The sequence below is a fragment of the Tachypleus tridentatus genome, chromosome 12 (genome assembly GCF_004210375.1).
Source record: "Tachypleus tridentatus isolate NWPU-2018 chromosome 12, ASM421037v1, whole genome shotgun sequence".
Lineage (NCBI taxonomy): Eukaryota > Metazoa > Arthropoda > Merostomata > Xiphosura > Limulidae > Tachypleus > Tachypleus tridentatus.
The window spans coordinates 110,065,813-110,089,611 of NC_134836.1; the positions used below are offsets into that span (position 1 = coordinate 110,065,813).

At 33.0% G+C, this 23,799-nt stretch overlaps 1 protein-coding gene and 1 pseudogene across 2 annotated transcripts in view; both read left to right on the top strand.

The window, feature by feature from the left end:
• The window catches only part of LOC143235719 (uncharacterized), a 44,592-nt pseudogene extending 20,856 nt beyond the window's left edge, over positions 1 to 23,736 (top strand). Inside the window, exon 6 of the transcript XR_013019361.1 lies at positions 22,834 to 23,736. The product of XR_013019361.1 is annotated as an uncharacterized LOC143235719 (transcript). The remainder of the gene's footprint in view (positions 1 to 22,833) is intronic.
• Positions 11,659 to 22,769, top strand: LOC143235302 (uncharacterized). Its single transcript, XM_076473333.1, has 7 exons — positions 11,659 to 11,825; positions 12,613 to 12,769; positions 15,331 to 15,443; positions 16,758 to 16,796; positions 21,376 to 21,553; positions 22,368 to 22,450; positions 22,616 to 22,769. The coding sequence occupies exons 2-7, from the start codon at positions 12,676 to 12,678 to the stop codon at positions 22,619 to 22,621; spliced, it is 513 nt and encodes a 170-aa protein (XP_076329448.1). The 5' UTR covers positions 11,659 to 11,825; positions 12,613 to 12,675; the 3' UTR covers positions 22,622 to 22,769.
• Positions 23,737 to 23,799: the final 63 nt, after the last annotated feature.

The window sequence follows — 23,799 nt, forward strand, 5'->3', positions numbered from 1 at the left end:
GTCCTTTTTGTGTGACAAGGACTACGATACCTATGAGTGTGAAACAGACCCTCATTGCATCAATTTCAATGGCTCTCACCCATCCTACTTTTGTTCTTGCCCTAAATAGTTGGAAGAAAAAAAAGTGCAGCATTTGAAAAGGATTCAAAATATTACATACCCTGAGGATCAAAAGTTGCTGTTCACCACTTCATCTTGGACATATGCTGCTGCCCTTCATTCCACTACTACAGTGGGAGTGCAGACAGATCTCTCTGTGACTCCAAAAGAATCGATTTCAAACCAAATGAAAAGTCTTTTGACCTCCATGGTTAAAAAAAGTTGATAAATCAACTTCAACACCCATCTCTGTTCCTTACTACATTCCAGCAAATCCCAAGATCCACTTTGGTTCTGGTTATGGGCATTTCCTCGGGTACATCGTCTTCTCCCACTCCAAGATGCAAAACGATCATTCATTCACATCCTCAGTCACAGGAATCCTCTTACAACAGCAAAACTTGCCCAATCGACCCAAGACAGGATCCATGGAGGTCGATAGACCTTCCTCGAATAAAGATACTAAAGAAAAAAGACGTGGTCATAAACAGAAAGGTTCTTCACCCAGTTCGTTTACACATAAATAAAAATGGCTACCTTATACAATGGAACTGTCGATGTTTACGTTCTAATGTGGATAACGTCAAAACTGATTGCTTCCTACCATCCTGTATGTCTTTCCTTACAGGAAACATTTCTGAAACCTGCTGATACATTTACCTTTTGGTAGTTTTCTTTGTACAGAAATGACAGGATATGTGATAGATGAGTGCATGGAGGAGTGGCACTGTTAGTTAATCAGCATGTACCCACCTTGTCTTTTCCACTCGACACACCATTGGAGGCCGTATCCATCCGTGTTTCCTTGGATCATACCATCACTATTTGTTCTCTCTACCTGTTGCCTGGAGAGACCTATGATCAATCACACCTTGATCTCATTTAACAGTTGATGTCTCCCGTTTTAATCCTGGGGACTTTAATGGGCATCATCTCCTCTGGGAAGTGCTGGTATTAATAGGAATGGTTGCTTCATAGAGTGTATGCTCTCTGACTACAACCTTTCTCTTTCAACAGCAGTTATTATACTTATTTTCATGCATCTAGTCAGTCCTTTACTGCTATTGAACTCTCAATTTGATCCCCTTCACTATTTTTCCATTTTTCATGGAGAGTTGACAATAATCCACGAGACAATGATAATTTTCTGATAATTTTGAGAGAGACTGGTCGTGGTCGATGTTTCCCCACCCGTGTGCTCCAGTGGAAGCTGGATCAAGCAAACTGGCTCTCTTTCACTGCTCTTGCAGAACATGATCCTGCCATCAGTAGGCGACTGTGTGGCAGCAGTAACTGACTGTATTAGCTGCTAAATGTATTTCTAAAACCTCGACGCGTTTTCCACGATATTCCCATCCGTGGTGGGATCCTGCCTGCCACATGCCATGGAAGGCTCCAAAATGGGCCTGGAATACTTTTCGTAGGTATCCCACACTTCACATCGCATTGCTTTCCAGCAGGCCTGTGCACATGCTCGGTAGGTAAGACGTCAAAGCCAGAAGGAATCTTGAATTAAGTTCACAACCAACATATCTTCTACCACCAGTTCCAAAGTCATATGGGACAAGATTCAAAAGGTCAGTGGGCAATATATTTCTGTACCCTCTCGATCTTGATCTCTGATGGCCAGGAAGTAGCTGATATCCAGAGCATCACTGATACTCTTGGTGAAAGCTTTTGCCGGGTATCTAGCACTTCTGCTTCTTCCTCCACCTTTTAGTCATCAAGACTTGGGCAGAGTGATCACCTTTTCTCTTTCGAGATGATTATCTCTATGATTGTTATTTTCCTTTACACTGGTGGCACTCAAACTGGCGCTTCATCTGTCTGGCAGTATGTTGGTCAGACCTTAAGATGCACTCTATGAAATGCTGCGCCATCTATCTCCTGCTTCTCTTGCTTTTCTTCTGACTGTTTTAATTGTTTAAGCTAGCAGGAGAATGTTTTACCTGATGCCTGGTGCCAGGCGATTGCCCTACCTTTCTCTAAGCCTGGGAAGAATCCCAAGACTTCTTCAAACTACTGTCCAATTGCTTTGATAAGCTGTCTCTGTAAGACTTTAGAGAGGATGGTTAATGCTGGTTTGTTTGGTTTCTCGAATCAAACAACCTCTTCTCGCACACCCAGTGTGGGTTCCAATGACATTTCTCCACCATGGACCACCTGATTCGAAACGTCAATCAGAGAAGCCTTTCTGAAACTACAACATCTTATATCAATATTCTTTGACATTGAAAAGGCTTATGATACAACATAAAGGTATGGAATTTTGTGTGACCTTCATATATATGGGTTTACGTGGCCATTTGCCCATTTTTATTAATTTTTTTAATGGACATGCTATTCCAAGTTCATGTGGGTTCGACTCTTTCCCGTTCTTTTTCACAGGAACTTGGAGTCCCTCAGGGCTGTGTTCTGAGTGTCACACGTTTCAGTATAAAGATTAATGCCATCACTGAACAACTCCCTCTTACTGTTGCAAATGGGCTCCATGTCAACGACTTTCAAATCTCATGTCAGTTGTCGAATATGAGGTATACTGAGTGGCAGCTACAGACTGCCCTTAATCGTTTACTGAAGTGGACCACAGCAAACGGCTTTAACTTTTTTCAGTGTAAAACCGTTTGCATGCACTTTACCACAAATGGAGTATTCACCATCATCCTTAACTCTGTATCAGTAAAATTATGCTGCCTGTATTCCCTGAGACCATAAGCTGACCTTTATACCACACATCAAACAGCTACGGGTCAAATGTACAAGATTACTGAACATCGACCACGTCCTCTTTTCTACCACTTGGGGAGTGGATCAATGTGCTGTGCTAAAGATTTATCATGCACTTATTCAATCGAAACTAGACTATGGATCACTGGTCTATAGATCCACCAGGACCTCGACCTTAAAGATGCTGGTCCCCTTTCATAATCAGAGACTTTGGCTCTGCACCGGGGTTTTCCACACTTCCCCAGAGCTTACATACAGAGTCTCATGAACCTTCTTTGCACCTCTGTCATTCGCAACTGTCTTTACTCTATTCTTTGAAACTTCGTTCTTTACCAAAGCACCCCACCTGGGGTTGTATTTTCCTTTCTCCGTGGGCCATACTTTTCAGAACAGACGATCTGCCATTGCTCCTTTTGGCCTTCATATCGAAGCACAGTTGGAGTCTGTCCTTGGATAATGTTGTATCCACTGGTCAGCTCATCCCACCATTGCTTATTACAGTCCCAAAATGTGACCTATCTTTAAGTCATCTGAGAAAAGCAGACACTCCTGATTGGAAATACGGTCTGTTATTTGCTGAATAGTAAAAAAAAAAAAAAAAAAAAAAACACAACAACAACAACAACAACAGAGATCATACCGAACCATGGATAGGATATAAGTGCGTTGATCAGATACTGTATTTTGTCTTGACAATTGTTTCTAGTAGATGGGCATGACAAGCTGTTTTACATTTTGTCTGTCATCTCAAACTTAAGGACAGCTAATGCAAATAGTCCTTAGTTAGCTTTTTGCAAAATTCAACAAACATATACTAATATGATCAACTACTTCATAAGCTCAATTAATAATCCCTTGTTAGTGTAATTCTCTGAGCATATTATCCAGTATTGGATGATCTAACTTTATTGAATAATAGCTTGTAATTAGTAATGATATTTCTTTGCCTTGTCGTTTTTCTGGTTCTTAACTTGGTTGCCCTATTTAACTAGGGCCTGGCATGGCCTAGCACGTTAAGGCGTGCGCTTCGTAATCTCAGGGTTACGGGTTCGCGCCCGAGTCGCGCCAAACATGTTCGCCCTCCCAGCCGTGGAGGCGTTATAATGTGACGGTCAATCCCACTATTCGTTGGTAAAAGAGTAGCCCAAGAGTTGGCGGTGGGTGGTGATGACTAGCTGCCCTCCCTCTAGTCTTACACTGCTAAATAAGGGACGGCTAGCACAGATAGCCCTCGAGTAGCTTTGTGCGAAATTCCAAACAAAGAAACAAACCCTATTTAACTAACAATTAATTCTTCCATTTCTAGTGCACCAGAATATTACTTTGGTATAAATATGATAAAAGAAAATATAATAATATGAAACTTAACTGGAATGAAATGATTTTGTCAATGCAGATTATTAAATTACTGATAGTAGTTATTTTAACGTAGTGTTTGTTTGTTTTGAATTTCGCGCAAAGCTCCACGTGGGATATCTGCGCTTTAACGTAGTGTATCCACCTGCTTATTGTCTTATGTTTTAACGAACATTGAACGATTTAAATGTTGTGATAAAATCATTTATTGAAAAAAAAATGTTTTTATAGTAAAATGATTATTGTTTCAATAATCGTCAACTTTATTTCACAGTCATCCATAGGTTTAGAAATATTTTGTCTGATAGCTATTATTAAATATATTTTACCTATGAACTTATCACTAGTTAATTTTCATATTTTTGTATTATGGCCTTTATAATATAGGTTTGTATAAGCATGATTTGCAAATGTAATATTTGAATTTTTCTTTCTTTGTTTTTGAATTTCGCGCAAAGCCACACGAGGGCTATCTGCGCTAGCCATCCTTAATTTAGCAGTGTAAGACTAAAGGGAAACAAGTTAGTTTTTACCATCCACCGCCAACTCTTGGGCTACTCTTTTATCAACGAGTAGTGGGATTGATCGTAACATTATAACGCCCCCACGGCTGAAAGGGGTGACCGGGATTCGAACCCGCGACCCTCAGATTACGAGTCGAATGCTTTAACCCACCTGGCCATGCTGGGCCAAAATGAATAAATTAACGTAGTTGTGATTATTGAAAAATATGTCTATTACAGAAATATTTCTTTGTAATTAATGAACAATTGATATTTTTTGTCAAAATATCCCAATTGGCGAATACAACCTTAACATCTGATAGTGTGTAACTCATTATTTCATTTTGTGTAATGTAGAACCTTTTTACAAAGGATGTATAAAACCGAACAAAAAATATATTAAATGATTATATAAATTTGAAGCAAAACTATTTATAGTAGAAGGAATTTCCTTATTATTTTTTTTACCAAAGTAGGTGTTAATGTTTTCAGAAAATTTGACTCCTACAACAGAGTTTTATTTTAAAAGTAATTTTATTTTGTGTCACTCTTCAATTCTACTTCATATTTTCCACATGGACTTGATTAGTTCTACAAGATAAGAATTTTAATTACATACTGACAGATAATCCATGTTGTTCACTGATTGTTCCTTTATTATAGTGAACTCACCTTTTAATGTACATTTAACTCATATTGTACAGTAGCTATCTGAAGATGTACAATACTACGTTTTAATATCGAAGTAATAACGATGAATCTTTTTTATTATATTTATTTGGTACGAGAGATTAATTATATTAACTTTGTCGTCATAGGAATCATCAACGCATCATATTTTCGATCAACAAAACTACTAGAAATTGATATCTTTATAAAACAAATTAATGGTATTCTAACTTATTAAAAACGTTACAGATTGAACGTATTTAATGTATCGCTTAAAATGTTTCAATCTACATGAAAAATAAATTTCACAATTTTACCTGTGTTCTTAGATGTCAGTTTAAATCCGAAGTGTACAAATTTTTGTTTTCTTTATATTTTAATTAAAAGTAACGATAGAAGAGGTGGTTTCTCAAGTTAAAATGATTGATATCCATGTGATTAAAGAAAAAGTTCGAAACATTACATAGTAACAGAATTTTTATTTTATCTTGTATTACTTGAGAATATACAACCTATTATTCATGAAAGTATGAACCTAATTACAAATCAGTAACGCTACATATATAAACAAAGAACCAACTTGAACCTCGTGTTTAAATTTATTCTTTTGCCCAAACACAGAGAACACGTAGGATTTATTTTTTTTCAAGATTGCAGCATTACTCACGGATTGTGTGTTAGCAGTATCAGATCAATTAGCATTATATATCCAATTACACTGAACGACAAGCTATAAATTTAAACAACTGATTTAAAATCATAATTCTGACTTATACTTGAAGTTTGTTAATAAATAAAGTACATTTGTTCAGAGATGACGAGAAACTCACTTGAAGTATGTATTCTGAAGACTGTTGGTATCACTATTAAAACTTTAATTAGAGTATTAACACCCATACCAGCCGTCTGTACTTGTTCAATTATTATAATAAAGGTCAATTTAATCTAATCGTTGAGTTTATTTTTACAATGTATTATACACCCTTGTGCAAATTATTTGAGACAAGACGGAAAATTATGATTTTTTCAATTGTTTTGCGTTTTATTTCTGAGAATCCAAAAATTGCTCACAAATTAATACATGATATGACCGCCTTTATTTTTCAGATCATTAACCGCTTTGGCATCGAGTTCACGAGTTGACTGCAATCATTACTAATTTTTGGATCGCGGTACCACACCTCAACTATGGTCTCAATTAGCTTATCTTTCGTAGTACAGCGGTATGTCTACGGATATACAACGCTAAAATCAGAGGTTCGATTCCCCTCGGTGGGCTCAACAGATAGCCCGATGTGGCTTTGCTATAAGAAAAAAACACAAACACATCGTAGTACAGTCTTTCCCCGAACTCTTTCTTCACAAATCGCCCAAAGATTTTCAATAGGATTTAAGTCCGGAGAGTTTCCAGACCAGTCCAACACCTTCATTTGCGTTGTAGTCATAAAATTCTTCACAAGTTTCGATGTGTGGCACGGAGCCATATCTTGCTGAAAATGACGGATCCATCTGGAAATCTCTTTTCAATTATGGAACGGCTTTTCTCTGCAAAACTTCGATGTACTGTGGTCCTCGCATCATACAAGGGTGTAGTATTTAAATAAGTACTAAAATGACCATTTTCCAAAGAAATTATGTTGATCTGGATGTGAAAACGCAATGAAAAGATTATTAGATGTCATATTATTGCTACAGTCTCGTATTTGCCGTGTTATCGCGATTAAGGATGGTAAACTAGCGTTTGGAAAAAGTGTTTTAGTCAACAGAAAACTATTTGAATCTCATCCGTTACTTGCGCAAATGTATAATATCTGCAGTTATAATAAAGCAGTGACACTATTATTTACACGAGATACAACTGTGTAAGTACTGGTTATATGTGTCGCCTATGATAAATGCTAATTTATATTTTATTTGTAGTTGCATATTTCTCAAGATGTTTTAGTATTTGTAGGTGTTTTGGTTTCTGTTATACAGTTGTATATTTACATATAAAGTGCAATATACTTAAACCATCGGCCAGGATACGATGCTGTTATACCATAACAACACTGCACAACTATTTTTTTAAAGTTTTGTTTCCTTAAAAGAGTTTTCTGATTTTTACAGGGACCTGGTTGGTATGCACAAATATAGTTTTGGTTTTGCTTCATCACGTAGGAATTCTGAGAAAGAAACAGTTAACTGTTTACCGGCAATAACGTATTTAATTGAGTTTATGTTTCTAATACGCTATTAAGTTCAACATAATTAAGTGTTTTACTCGTGATTTTCATTTGTATTCAATGTCCGGTGCATCACGTTGCAGTGTCCAACAGTGGTCAGCAAGCATTGACGAATTTTAGTTGCCCTGATATCGTTTTTTCCATTGTAGCAATGTCCTGGTGAAACCTTTCACCGTGTGCGTCACTGACAGCACCGAGATTTGCGAGGAACAAGTCCAAGTGTGAATGGAGGAAATGAATCTTGAATAATATGTTGCACTTCATTGTTTTGTATGCTCAAAGCATACCAGCTTAATGTAATGTGGGGCAAGAACTGATTAAGGTAGAATTTGAACGATAAAGAGTTGGATGATTGTTTAACGTAATATGAATGTGCATTACTGCCAAAGGAGATGCAAAAGAATTGGACGGAATGTGGTAGTGGTAGCAAAATGGGAAACGATTATTATTAGATTACTTCTATTTGAAAAAAAAATAAGTTTATACGAAATATTTAAGCTTATTAACAGAGAATGAATAAGTCTATAATGAATCGCGAAATAAAAACTGGAAACAAGTTGTATTATAGGAATATAAATCATTGTCCAGTAATAGTCATTTGAAATTTCGAAGTTACTTCTCTTACTCATCTTCGCCAAAAATGGAATTTGACAAACATGTTATTTGAAGTAGCAAGTTAACTTTTTACGTGTAAAGAAAGATGTGTTGATAAACTGTAATAGTAGAATTACGCTTCCATATTTAGTCAAGAGTTATATTTGGCCAGCTATCGTAGTATCAGCATTTAAACTACGCTGCAGAACAGGGGTAGGCAATTTATTTTCCATAGTGGCCACAACTACGGCTAATGAAAACAACGTTGGCCATACTATTAAAAAATTGAAAGATGTTAAATTAATCAAATTAATTGCATTTCAACTAACTTTCAATGTGAAAATTGATGGGGTTTTCATCAACAAGTTTCGTGAAATTTGGTTTACTATCTTTGCTTAATGAGCATCTTAGCTCTGCCTCTAAATTTATGTTAGTAAGCCGAAATCTGTTTCTAGACTTGAGAAAATCCAGCGTAAAAAATGTTGACTCACAAACCCATGTGGATCCAAACATAGAAAATGATTTTGAAATTGCTATTTTTAAATTTGGAAGATTCTCATTTATCAGAATAATGAGCCACATCTCTCTGATAGAACAGGCCCAGCATGGCCTATCGCGTAAGGCGTGCGACTCGTAATCCGCGGGTTCGCGCCCGCGTCGCGCCAAACATGCTCGCCTTCCCAGCCGTGGGGGCGTTATAATGTGACGGTCAATCCCACTATTCATTGGTAAAAGAGTAGCTCAAGATTTGGCGGTGGGTGGTGATGATTAGCTGCCTTCCCTCTAGTCTTACACTACTAAATTAGGGACGGCTAGCACACATAGCCCTCCAGTAGCTTTGTTTGAAATTAAAAAAAAAAAAAACACTGATTGAACATTTTTGTTTACCTTTAATATGTTCTACACTTTGCAGGGTAAGCATCTCGTCTTCAAATCCACACTTAACCAAAAACAAAAAAGATCTAATTTCCTTACTGAAAGTTCCTAAACCAAATTGAAATGGATCATGCAAAATTTAATACCAATTTCAAATTTTTAAATTCAGAGAAACGTTATTCACAGATTTGAGATAGATTTGTGACTTAGTTTGCATAGAAATCATCTTTAGCATCAGAGAAATCATAGTGATTATTATTTTCTAGAAAACTGTTAAATTTTGCAAAATGTATTAATTCATTTTTTTTGTAATTCTTCTGCAAGGAGGTTTAGCTTTAATTGAAATTCATGAATAGACTATGATTGCTCTCTTATTATTTCACCTCTTCCCTGAAGTTTCGAATTCAAATTATTCAAGTGAGCCATCATGTCGCACAGAAAGTGAAAACTACACTGTCATGACAGTTTCAATTTCAGGGAATTTTTCAATCTTTTCTTTTCAACAAGATACTCATTTATTTGAGAAAATAAGGAAGTAAGTCGTTCCAAGACATTTCCTGTACTTAACCATCTTACATTTGCAAAGTCAGTAAGATCATCAAAAGTACAGTCACTGCTTTTCTTCAAATACTCAACAAACTGTCGATAGATGAGAGAGCTTCCACTTCTAATATAATTCATAATTTTTTCATTGTCCATCAAATTTTTCAGTTCATCACTTTTATACATCTGAGCACAAATATTCCTGATGCAAAATGCAATGGAAAGATAGCAGCATGAATTTCATATTATTTTCGATTAAATGCTGCTTCAAAGAGAAAGAAATCCTAATTTAGCCCCAGTCATGGCGGGAACACTGTCTGTTGTGACAAAACCAGTTTTTAAAATCCAGATTGAATTTTTTGACATTTCAAGAAATTTTTTAAAGATGTTTTTCCACACCTTCGATCTTGTAATCCACAAAGGCCAAGCATTTCTTCCATCACTTGAAGATTTGAAGTTACATATCGAACCCATAATATCAACTGTTCAGTGACACTAACATCTGTTGACTATTCTAATGCTAAAGATAAATGCAAACATTCTTTTTGTTGCTCAAGCAACTTATTTTTTATGTCTTTCGCTAACTTTAGCATTATGCAGACAATTGGTCTTCAACTTAATTGTAAATTATTTACTTTTTGAAAAATATCATCATTTATTTATGAATCATAATTCTCCAACAGAGTTTTAATGACCACAATCAATATTTCTTTTACTAGTTCAGCATCAAAAAAATGATTTTTAGCAAGAATCCAAGCTACTTTATAGCAAACTTACGTAACTAGTTTTATCGATGATAAAAATCTTTTTAGGCCTCCTTTTGTTCATGAAGTTGTGTTTTCAGACGGCTAATTTCATTCATAAGATCTTTGCTATCAACTGGAAATTTTACATCAAATTAATTGTGAAAATTGTTAAAGTGTTCCTTGAAGTTGTAAACTTTATTATTCTTAAAAACTTTGTTACACAAAAGACACACTAGCTTATTATTTGCTTCAATCACTTCAACTTCCAACTTTCATTAAATTCTTGTTTCACGTTTTCCCAGTCACGCGCCATTTTCTTTTCAACAATAATGCCAGAAACAATTAAATTGTCTTTATTTTCTGAGTGTTCATCATCATTTGGATACTTTCGTTTTCGAATTATCCACTCATCCATATTATGGGATTAAAAACAAAATACATGTAAACACTTGAAATTGCACAATAAAATGTGATTGCAAGCGCATGCAAAACAACGCATACTCAATGACAAACATCTGAACCAGATTGACGTTACAAAATGGGCGGAGTCTGTGTCAGTGATGAAGCGTGCTGCAGTGTAGTTAGTAATGTCGAAAAAACCTACTTGTAGAGAAATATATACGTAAAAACGGCTCCTTTGGGTTGAGAAAATGTTTTATGAATAAGAGAGAACAACGTTTCGACCTTCTTCGGTCATCGTCAGGTTTAACGAGCCGTTTTTGCATATATAGTGTAGTTATCAGTGATGACGAGAAACCCACTTGTTGAGAATTGTATATGCAAAAACGGCTCGTTTGGGTTGAGAAAATATTTTACATAGAAGAGCGAACAACGTTTCGACCTTCTTCGGTCATCGTCAGGTTCACAAAGAAAGAGGTAACTGACCGGAAGCTGACCACATGTTTCAAAGGGGTTGTGTAACTGTGTGTCGAAATGTAGAGGGCGGTATTAGACGTTTGAATATATAATTTTATTATATTAATATAGGTATAAAGGCGTTCCTTTATATTGGTTTATTTTGGGTTTAAGTTGTCGTATAAGTAAGGCTTCTTTAATTTTGCGTTTGTTTCTTTATTTAGTATTTGAGTGTTTTCAATAGTTATGTTGTGTTTATTTGACTTGCAGTGTTGGAAAACGTGTGAAGGTGACTTTTTATGTTCTTTGAATCTGGTTTCCATTTTTCTACTTGTTTCTCCAATATAGAAGTCGTGGCAGTTATTACATTTATTTTATAAATAATGTTCAAACATCTAATACCGCCCTCTACATTTCGACACACAGTAACACAACCCCTTTGTTATGTTTTTTTGACCTGTACAAGGGTAGCTTTAAATCTTTTCTTTTACAGTGTTTTATCTGTTATTTATATAAAAATACGGAAATTTAAAACAGATTTTTAAGGTATAGTTTCAACAAGCAGAGCTTGCTTATTATTTGTTTGCCTTTTCTCTCTGTAAGTGAGTCTCAAGGTTGTTTTCGTAGATAAAGTAAGTGGATTTTTTGTTTGTGCGGAATAATGGATTTTGTTAATTTGCATCAAGCTTTTCTTGCTAATTATCAACAATCAAGTTCACAAAAAAATCTTTAGTTTTTTCTTCATGACATATTTTAACTTAATTTTTTAGAAAGCTTATGATGTTGTATTTTGGTAATTATTCTGTTTTGAATTATGGAATGACAGAAGTGATCAACAGTTCAAGCACTAAATGTTTTAAGTGTTTCAGTAGTTCTAGTATTGTCATGTCTTAGTGTAGTTTTGTATATTGGTATATTTACTCAATAGATTAAAGACATGAATTAAATATCAGAAAGAACAATGTACTATGTTTTTAAAATTCATGCAATTTTATTTTGGTTGTGCAGAGTAAAAGTTGTTTATTTTGTTGGCAATTTTTCACCAGGTTTACCTGGCATCATCATGTGATATTAAAAAAAAACAGGTAAACCTGGTGAAACATTGTGAATAAAACAAAAGTTTTTACTATGCCTAACTAATAACAATTTGTATGAAGAGCAAAAACTGCCTTCCAGTAATTACATATTAGTTTGAACTGTGTGGAACTGTTAGCATTAGTTGTCATGGTATCTTATGAGAATTACTGTTTCAAAATTTTTATGTGAAAATTATGTCATCATTTTGGTATACAGATATAAAACTGATGACAATTTTTTCATGTAAAAATGTAGCAAAATAATGTCAACTTAGGGATTTGTAATTATTTAAAACTTGTTACCTTTTTAAAGGATGTAACATTTTAATCTGTTTCTCTGTAGTCTAGATACAAGTTTTGATGAGGACATAAAGTGAAGATTCTGTGTAATTGTAGAATATTAAATATGAAGGTTGAACCATTTTCTGAAGAGGAACAGGATGTTTTGGTGGATAAGAAACTGGAGAAAAATGAACATGAAACTTTCACAACAATGAATGGTAAGCAAATATATTTAGAATGTAAATGTGTTCTTCATAACATAAATAGTGTTAAACTTACTTGTTTTAATTTAATAGCATTTTTAATTTTTTAATTATTGTTTCATAATTTTGTGTGATATTATTTCAAGTCTTGACATGTATATCACTAAAATGTTTCATTCTTGTTATGATAGTCCTTGTTCAGATAAAGTTGAATCTATTGTCACTTTCATAATCATATTCTATTGTGTCACCTGTGAGTGAGGTTAAGCTGAGAACTTTCAAGTGTTAACTGAGATGAAGGATTAACCAACTATGTACTGTTAGTAAATAGCTCATATATGATTTTATCATTGTGAGATTTTCTTAATCTATCCTTATTCATTTTTCTGTACTAGTGGTTTGAGAACAGTCATAATTATACCATTTCACCTGTGTTGCTGTTTCAGGCTCAAATGACTAAGCTTTGAATGTTCTTGATGCTGGCATCATACTTATTAAGAGTTTTACATTTATCCACTTTATACAGTAATTATTAGCTGTACTGCAAGCTTCTCCTTTAATAGAGACTGTATTCCTTATCTCACAAAAGAAACCCACATATGGTTCCTTGTCACTCATTGATAAATGTATTTCAGTCAGACTGTGGGTTTACAACATATGTTACATACATCACTGTTAAATAAGGAACACTTAATGTATATTTAAACAAATACAATAACATGGATAATGCATATAATTTAATAAATAATTATCTGGCTTGTTGTCATTGTCCTTTGAGTAACATTAGAAGATATATTTCATGTTTGTTATTTCCCTTTCTGACACTTGGTTACTGAATCCCAAGTTTTCTACTTACAGAATCCATTTTTGGCCTTTTGCTAACGAGGAGTCAGTTCAGTATTTAACCCTCGTTTCACCAGTAGGTCAAAATGCACATCACTACTTTCTCTTGAGCTGCATTCATAAATTAATAAAATTGTCTTTTTGTTTTATGAATAAATTTGACATCATATCATAGCTAATAAATCACATTTTTGATACAATATTTTCCCTGTCTGACATAATAGCTATTCTTATTCATTGCTTCTTCCTAGGAAACACTGTTTTTGTCACCACTACCCTTACTTGTTTACACATGGTAAAGTTGTACTATAGCATGCAAATAAACATGCAAACATTTTCCACCTATACGAGTGTGATAAACTTCCAGGTGCAGCTGGTTTCCTCTGTCCTGTAGAGCTCAGTTTTCACTTTGGAATTTAGATTTCTAGCATGCAGAAGTGTTTAGCTTTTCATTGTTTTTGTTTCATTTTTTAATTGATTAACTTAAAAATTAACTCAGTTATAGATGCTATTGTAATTTTTTCAAATTTTGTTGTATTTTATGGAATATTTTATTCACCAACTCAAGATTTTCAGAGTGTTTAATTATTATAACTTCTGTTATGATTGTCACCACTGTACAACAATCTGTTGGTTCTATGGCCTTGAGTTTTACTGTTTTGAAGAAGAGGTTTATGACTTAGATCTCAGTGAATTGGAATTACTTCCTTGGTCTGTTGTTTTTCTTTACTCAAGGGCAGTATATGTGGATTAGTTGATATTTTGGGCACTTTTGTTTTTTTGCACATCCATCCTTTGTCATGCAGTTCTGGGCCTTGTCTATGGATGTTCCCACATCTTTATCCACCTTTCTTTGTCATAAATTCCAAGAAAAGTTACTATTTTTTTTCTCATTATTATATTTCTTTCCTCTCCAAAGGCCCCGCTAGTACAGCAGTAAGTCTACTGATTTACAACATTTAAAATCAGGGGTTCAATTCCCCTCGGTGGGCTCAGCAGATAGCCCAATGTGGCTTTGCTGTAAGAAAAATGCACACCCTCTCCATATTTACTGAATAACCCTTGGAGTTGGATAGATAGTGGCTTATTCTCCAATAATTTTGAGATGTTTAAGATGTCACATCTGCACTTCTGTGGTGTTTTCATAATTCTGATTAGGAAGGGATAGTATGTACATTTTACATTCTTTTACTTTCTTATTAAATGTTTCCATTGAAACAAGCTTACATTCTGAAAACCATCTAACTCTTTTACTTTTTAATGTGGGTCTGTTGACTTAGGTGGTTGTTTTACTTATCAGTTATGGATTGCATGTAATTCAACTCCAGCTAGGCATGGCCAGGTGGTTATGGTGCTTGACTTGTAATCTGAGGGTTGCAGGTTTCTATTTCAGCAAACATGCTTGCCCTTTCAGCCATGGAGGAGTTATAATGTGATGGTCAATCCCACTATTCACTGGTAAGAGTAACCCAAGAGTTCACAGTGGGTGGTGATGAGTAGCTGCCTTTCCTCTAATTTTTGTGACAACAACTATGTGCATAATAATCCAGAGTGTATTTTAAGAATCTACTCTTTACTAAAATTTGATAATCTTCTGTGGACCAGTATATTATGTAAAAAATTATATAAGAAAGCCATATTGTTAATTATAATGTTTAGATTTTGATTATTTATTGATGCACACATTACATTGTGGCTTATTATAGAGAAATCTGTATTGTTTGTATTTCTAGTTACAGGAAAAACCCATTACTTTGAAGAAAGATCTCCACATACCAATTTTAAGTTTGATGTGATAAAAGAGGAAACCGAAGATGTCTATGATGGAGATGAAGATACAGTGGAGGTAAGTTGTATGTTAAAACATTTACAGTTGTGTTATTGAAGAGAATATATAGTTGTAATGTGTCTTTTTGGACATTCTCTTGAGCCTAATTCTTCATTACATGATTGTAGTTACAAGCTGAGCAAATTCACTACTGGTTTGTTACACTGTTACAAATAAATTGCTTACAGATCTGTTTGCAACACTGATATTGTCAGGTCACAAATATTTAATTGTTAATGCTTCCATAGAACATTCTGTAACCTTTATATTAATTACTTAAGCAAATCTCATTGTTTGTATAGAAAATAATATAAAATACTAGATTCTTCTTCTGAGTATAAATTTCTTTTATCCTGTGTTGAATCAGCCCTGGTACTTGTAGTGATTTAGCATGTTGTATTAAATGAGATCCGGAACACCACCACATCAATTCAGTCCTTACATCGTGATGATCAGTCTGACTTCATTATATAGTAATACAGCAGAGCTTCTATAAAAGGATCTGTTGTAAGGTTGTGATGTTCCAACCTACATTCCTTGTTTATTCCATCTAGTGTACTAGAGTGATGATTTACCACCACTTTTTAAAAACAGTTCAGTTCCATAGAACTCTGCAGGCACTACATCTAGTGTCTTGATCACTATGTGTTGGAATGAAATAGTTTGGTTACTCATTTCTTTCTTCTGCTGCATGAGATATGTGAAAGTTGAACAAATATGTTAGGAAAGTCACTTCTATACATGTGAGCTTTGTTGCTGTTGAAGCAAACATTCTTTTTAATTATATTGTGTACTTTTGTTGGGGCAGATGGGTGATTCTTACAGCGTATGTTTTTGTTTCTAAATTTTCTATTGTTCACTATTATACTTACTTCACCTAGGGCTCAACTTGTTGCATATCTGCCCAAATAGTTTTAGTTCTAGTGGGTTGATCAGTTTTTCTTTACTTTCTTGTGAGGCTTGATGGATTCCAGTGACTTTTTTTCTGTAAGTTATATTTTTGGTGTATATTCATAAAATATCACAAGAATTTTCTAGAAAAAAAGAATGTTTTTAATTAAGTATTTGTCATAAAAAAATTGTCAATATGTTTCTATTTAAATGGAATAAGAGGAGTAAGTGTTTACTGCTTTTAGTGGAAAGTGATCTTCATATGAAATTTAAAAATACTTTTTCTTAAATAAATTAGTCTTTATTATTATTATCAAAATACTATATTTCATTTCTTATTTTTTCTACTGTAACTGTATAAGGGCTTGTTCAAGTTTAAGTGACTTTGTCATTACCATAAAATGTATGAAATAAATTTAGACTTCCTTTATTTCACTCTAGACTGACTGCATATTGTTTATCCTAAGTACTTTAAAGCATGTAAGTATCTTATTTAATTCTGTTTTGTAACAACTTTAATAGATTGAGTTGAACCTGGCAGGTAGTGTGCCAGACCATGGACCTAAGATTTCATGGTTAATAATTTATTATTGAAAAAACAAAATAGAAATCACTCTTAGCCATGGATATTATATAAGAGTGTTGGTCAAATCTTATATTTTGTATTGACAACTGTTTGTCATGGATAGTGTTGCTATCTTCTATCCTTATTTAGTTTTCTTGCAAAATCCAACAAATATAGACTAATATGATCAATTAATTCACAAGATCCAATAATAATTGGTTAGTGTAATTCTATGACTGTTATCTACAATTGGATAATATAACCTAATTGAATAATAGCTTGTGATTAGCAATTTTTTCTTTGCTCTTTGGCATTGCTGATTCATAACTGTGCAGCCCTATTCAACTGGGATTTAACGAGAATTAGTTCTTCCATTATCAGTGCACGAGAATGTTATCTACATAAAATACATAATACATGTGATAAAACAGAATATGATAGTATGAAGTTTAACAGGAATGAAACTGTTTTGTCAGTGCATATTATGATATTTCTTATAGTAGTCATGTTAATTTAGTGTATCCAGCTGCTATTTGACTTGTGATTTATTGACTTAGACATAGAATGTTTAATATGTTGGGATAAAATCATTTATTTTTGAAGTTTATTAAATGATGGTTATTTCAATAATAGTTAATTGTATGTCATAGTAATCTATAGGTTTAGAAATATTTTGTTTGATAACTATTAAGTATATTTTACTTTTGAAAATTGTCACTGGTTAATTTTCATATCTTTGTGATTATGGTGTTTATGATGTGACTTTGTGTAAGCACCAAATGCAAATGTAAGATTAGAATAAGAAAATTTGAAACGATAAGTAATGACCTTTGAACTATGTTCAATGAATAATCCCATCTTGTAAGTTATTAAGCATATGGAGGATGTTCATCTCAAGTTACCATCTTGAATGACCCAATTTTAGTTGCTTTTAAAATATTAAGTAAACAGTATACACGTTAAAACAAGAAACATCACACGTACTTGTGTCTTGTTTTTCTATGTCAATGAAATCTAAGATTTTCGTTCATACTAATGATACAAATATACTACATTTTTATTAAATCAAATTGTACTCTGTCTATCACCAGGTGAGTATTATGATCAAACAAACTTTGCCATCTTCCTTATTAGTTCTGGAAAATTTTAACGAACACAATCCTGAATGACATGATTCAGATACTGATGTCTGGGTCAAGTGTAAACTCTTGGATGATAATATCTTTTTTTGTTTGCTGTTGCTTGTGTGCATATCTTTTTTTTACTGCCATTACTCCCTCCATTTGCTGCACTTCTTTCCCAAATGATAGCTCTGGAGCGTGTTGATAGGTTTTCATCTTTCAGAGCTTTAGTCATCTGTTAACCTCTTGTCTGTTAACAACTTGAGGGGAGTAGTAAGTGACTGTTGTCAAGGTAGCTATTAGTTTCATTTTTTAAAACTTCAAGATATTCACCATAGTATTATCATCTATGCTGGTATGGTAAATGTACCTCTTTTATGGTTAACACTGCGTGTGATTTCCACAGATAGCATTTCATTATCTACCGTATGATTTAGCTTTAAACTTCAATGAGACAGGCCTTCCTTGCATGGAAGCATCTTGGTATGATCTTTTGTTCTTAATTATGCTTATGACATTATATGGAGGACTGGCATAATACAGAACATTTATTACTATCGATTGCATGATCACTGACCCATTTGTATTGATTTCTATCTGTATGGCCATCTCAGGTACATGAAGTCCATAATGTATAACTTCAAATTTCCCCAACATTTTGTCTGAATAGACTACAGAAAACAGTTTCTTGCTTTCTTCTTCTAAAACCATTTACATGGATTCTTTAAGCAGTGGGAATTATACCCTAAAATGTGCAAACAAAAAAGGATGAAATCAAAATTGGTGGCCAGATTGGTTCAACTTTGGGCATGATGATGGGTAAAACAAAATATATGGCACAGCTAATTCACTAATGTTATAAGTGTGGGTTCAAGTTTGGTTGCCAGTTGTGATTTTATTCCTTTAACCCTATTGTCTTATATTTTAATGCATCTGTCATGAGGTTTTATTGTCTTATATTAAAAATGTTATTAAACCACCCCTGCAATAAGTATGAAATTACTCGCTATAAAATTGTAATTATGCAAACAAACCATAATTTTTTTAGTCTTCAATTTTGTTTAGCTACAGAGCTATTAAATAGAAAATCAGGATTTAATAGTCTTCTTTTATGGTTGATTCTATATTATCTATAATCATTAAAAGCCAAGGTTTTCACCTATTAGTTGATATATAATATTACTTTTGTTCTGAAAATGGAATTGTCATTTTTTTTTTTTCAGAGAAGCTTCATTCCTATGAGAAAGATAACTAGCTTCGACAAATTTGTAATGGCCTTGTTACATGTAAATAGAATTGTGATAATTAGATGAAATTGTCTGCTTCTTGCAGGTTATTGTTCTTGTGTTCTTTGGTGCATTATTTAATTAAATAAAAGTTCAGTGTACTTCTACCATTAGTATAAAATGTTCGGGTAAAATTTCATCACAATAAGAAGTTAAGGAAATATTAGGTAAAATAAATAATATTATAAAAATGTCTTATACGGCCTACACATGAGTGACTTGTGATTAAACTAATTAGATAGCGTAATGTTCTGCAACTTATAAATAGCAAGATTAATAATTGGATGTGGTTCAAAAGGCAATAAAACAATAAAATGTAATTATAAATAGATGTATTCTGTTAGGAGTTTAAATCTACTTGATAAATGTAGTTTGATGTCACAATAAGAAATCAGTATTGAAAAAAAGGGCAATTTGTTATGTTTTCTGTTTTTTCATGGTTATGAGGTGAGTAAAGTTGTCCAACCTTTATAGATTTAGGGTAGATAAAGGGCAATTTGTTATGTTTTCTGTTTTTTCATGGTTATGAGGTGAGTAAAGTTGTCCAACCTTTATAGATTTAGGGTAGATAAATAATGAAGTTTTACTGCAAATAAACATTTCAAATGCAATTAAATATTTTTAGAGATTGTACAAATGAAATACTAGATAAAGAAAAGCATTTTATCTTATCATAAAATTGCTTTCCATACATCGTTTAAAACAAATATTCAACATATATACGAACATTTTTTTTCTATTATTATTTACAATACTTCACTAGAAAGTAAGACTTTGTGTTTGTAAAATACTTATTACATTTATTGAAGGACTGTCATATTTTGTGAAGATATACCTTCTGCATTAAAATATAATAGTATCAAATCTCTAAAACCCTTGAACCAGAACAAAGAGATCATGTGGTTTGTCAGATTGACTGAGCTCTTGTTGTGAGAGTTAAATTACTAACTTGGTTCCTCTTCAGCTGCATTTTATTTCACACCTTAGGTGTGTTTGAAGAGACAACATGACATTTTGTTAATACACTCTAAGAAACTATGACAAGTAAGTGACACTTGATAGTAACCTGTATTAGCTTTAGGATTGCAAATCTGTTATTCAGTACAGACCCATACTTTACAGAACCAATCAGATTCTTTACAATACATGATGGTAACTTTTTCTCTTTAAAATAATGTTAGTAACTTCATTTATTGCAATGCCATTGAAACTAGAATAGCAGTTTTGTATTATAATACAACATTATCTATGCCATTTCTATATGCTAATATAACATGATGCTCTTTAATAAGGATAATTACATAAAGTTTAGCAGATTTTTTGAAATTTGGAAGAAAATAATAATGGTTCACCTGTATTATTCTTTAGAAAACCTAAGCTAGAAACTGCTAATCTAGTTTGCTTGGTCCAAGGAATACTTTTGTATTTGCACATGGTTTTACACAAAAGTTTCTTTAGATCTAAATCAAGTATCTTTATTCTGACTGACTAAAACTTAGAAACAGTTCTTTACTTTTAGGTGAAGCTGTTATAAAACCACAAGCTGATAACTCACAGGAATGTTTTAGTCAAAATTTAATGAGTTTTTTAAATAACTTTTCAAATGTGGCTTATATTGAAACCAAATTTGACATCTAATTGTAAATTGTAAACATCTGTTAGTATATCGTGTTTGAAATAAATCTATTGAAGGTAAATGTTTTTCTACCAAGTAGTTTGCATACTTTTTAATAAGGAAAGAAAAATGAAATTGAATCAAAATTGCTATATCTCACGTTTTATTGAATGAATTGTTTTGAAATTGGATGTACAGTAAAGCACATCCACTGAATGTATGTGTAGTGTATATTACCACAGTCCAAACTGTAGAAGGTGGTAAATACCTAAACTGTCATTCCTGTTAATAACACACACTGTTTCCTGCGGGTTGTTTTGGCTACATGATGTTGATTCCCCTCTTGAGTTTAAATAATTAGGTTTAATTATTATTTTATCACATTTTAAGCTCATTACCTTTGCTGACTTCACATAATTATAACACCATCCATTTATTTTATAGACATTAGAAGCATGTTGTTTGATTTCAGAACATCCATGTCCAAGTGAAAGCAGAACAGCCTGATCATGTGTTAGAAGGTGATGTTATTTCAAAGTTCAGTGACAGCAATGATAATGATCTGGATAGTTCAAGTTATAATTACACAAATGTGAAAATGAAAACTGAATTTCAAGAAGAAATTGCATCTGTGTTAGATAGTACATCTGGTAAGTACAAACATCAAAATGTCTAAGTGCATTAATAATGGCCCAAAAAATATATTAACTCTCAATAATTCTTGAACTTTATTAAACCAAATGAGACGAAATTAAGTTGAAGTCTACTTGTACAAATTTTATGTTGTTTTTTTCAGTTACCAATTAGTTTTTTGTTGTTGTTTTTTTGTGACAAGTTTTGAAGTGATCAAATGGCAACAAAACATTTAATATGAATAGGGAGGAAAGTAATTGCTATCTAAAATGAAACAGAAAGAAACTATAATCACTAGTCTTGCCTCATGGTTCATCATGTATAAATATCCTGACTAATGGCTGGAACCATTAAATTCAACATAAACAGAGAGTATATTTCTGTAATTTATTTGAACTATGTCAAAGATAGAAATCAAATAACTTTTTGTGAATCAGTTTCAACACATACAAAGAGTATATTTTTATCATTTAGTTATATAAATGTGACATATGGAATACTGCTATCCTTGTAGAATATAGGATTTGCATTTTGTGAAAGATAGTAATCACAGAGCTTTTAATCAGAGGGATTATATCTCTACTTGATAAAAAGAGAAGTAGTATGTTTATACAATTTTAGTATTGTCTAAACGTGAGCATTTATATTAATTTTTAACTTGCACATAGAACATTGAACATAATATTAATTCATATATTTAAGCAAACAGATCATTAGAAGATTTGATAATAATGAACCACTTCACATCGGAAAATTTTTAAAAGTTAAGATTTAAAGATACTAGTTAAAAGTCCATTGATTTTATCACTGTGTTTTATCATATTTCTATAGGTGAACTTACTTTATCTACTAAAAACCTCGTCTTGAAAATGGATTGTTACCAACAGTTTGTTTCTAATTCTTTTCTGATTCAGGTATAAAGGTTTCTATTCAGTGTGAATGTATGCAAAGTGTGTCATAATCAGTTTTTAGCTTTAATATTTTCACATTGTTATTTATCGTATGAGAACATTAAATATATATCTAGAAGTTCATCAAAGATCTCAATTATCATCAACCATCATTTATATCTATTTCAGATGTGAAGACCTGCTGTGAAAGTCAGTGTCCTAGTTATCATGTTATAAAACAAGATTTCTTTACAGAAGTTGTGAACTCCTCAAAATCAAATAGTGTTATATGTGGAGAAACAAATTTAAATGGAAATGACCTAAATAAATTGAATATACCTCAGTGTAATAGTAAAACGTACAGTTATGTAACCAGTAGAAAGGAATTTAGAACATTGGAAAATCTAACACAAAAAAGAGAGGATAGAATCTGGAGAGAAACCTTATTATTGTGCACTTTTAGGAAAACATTTTAAGAGCAATAGTCCTTCTGAACAACATCACAGAAATCACAGTGAGAGGAAAATTTACAGTTGTGGAATTTGTAGAAAACATTTTGAATCAAGATATACCTTAAAATCACATCAAACAATACACACTGGGGAGAAACCATACACTTGTATAGTTTGTGGAAAACAGTTTAAAAGAAAAGGTGAATTAAAACAACATCAAGCAATACATACTGGAGAAAAACCATACAGTTGTACAGTTTGTGGAAAACATTTTAGGCGAAACAATGATTTAAAAGAACATCAAAGAATACATACTGGAGAGAAACCATACAGTTGTTCAGTCTGTGGAAAACAGTTTAGAAGAAACAGTGGTTTAAGAACACATCATAAATCACATACTGTTGAGAAACCATACAGTTGTACAGTTTGTGAAAAACAATTTGGAACAAGGAGATATTTAAAATGCATCATCAAAGAATGCATGTTGGTGAGAAACCCACAGTTGTACAGTTTGCAACAAACAATTTGGAATAAGGAGTTATCTAAAAATACATCAAAGAATGCACACAGAGGAGAAACCATACAGTTGTTTAGTGTGTGGAAAACACTTTAGTACAAATAGTAACTTAAAATTACATCAAGTAATACATATGAAAGAAAAACCTTACAGTTGTGTAGTTTGTGAAAAACAGTTTAGAACAAAGGGTCAATTAAAACAACATCAAAAAATACATACTGGGGAGAAACCACATGTTTGCACAGTTTGTGGAAAACAGTTTATAAGAAACGGTAACTTAAGAACACATCATAGGTCACATACTGGGGAGAAACCATACAGTTGTAGAGTTTGTGAAAAACAGTTTCAACAAGCAGTTGTTTAAAAAATGCATCAAGGATTGCACACAGGAGACAAACCATACA

Excerpts from the sequence above, each read along its gene's own strand:
- LOC143235302 (XM_076473333.1), top strand. The coding sequence starts at position 12,676 with ATGAAGGTTGAACCATTTTCTGAAGAGGAACAGGATGTTTTGGTGGAT. Across the intron at positions 15,444-16,757 it reads GAGATGAAGATACAGTGGAG|ACTGACTGCATATTGTTTAT; the intron begins GTAAGTTGTATG and ends ATTTCACTCTAG. Across the intron at positions 21,554-22,367 it reads TGTGTTAGATAGTACATCTG|GTGAACTTACTTTATCTACT; the intron begins GTAAGTACAAAC and ends ATATTTCTATAG.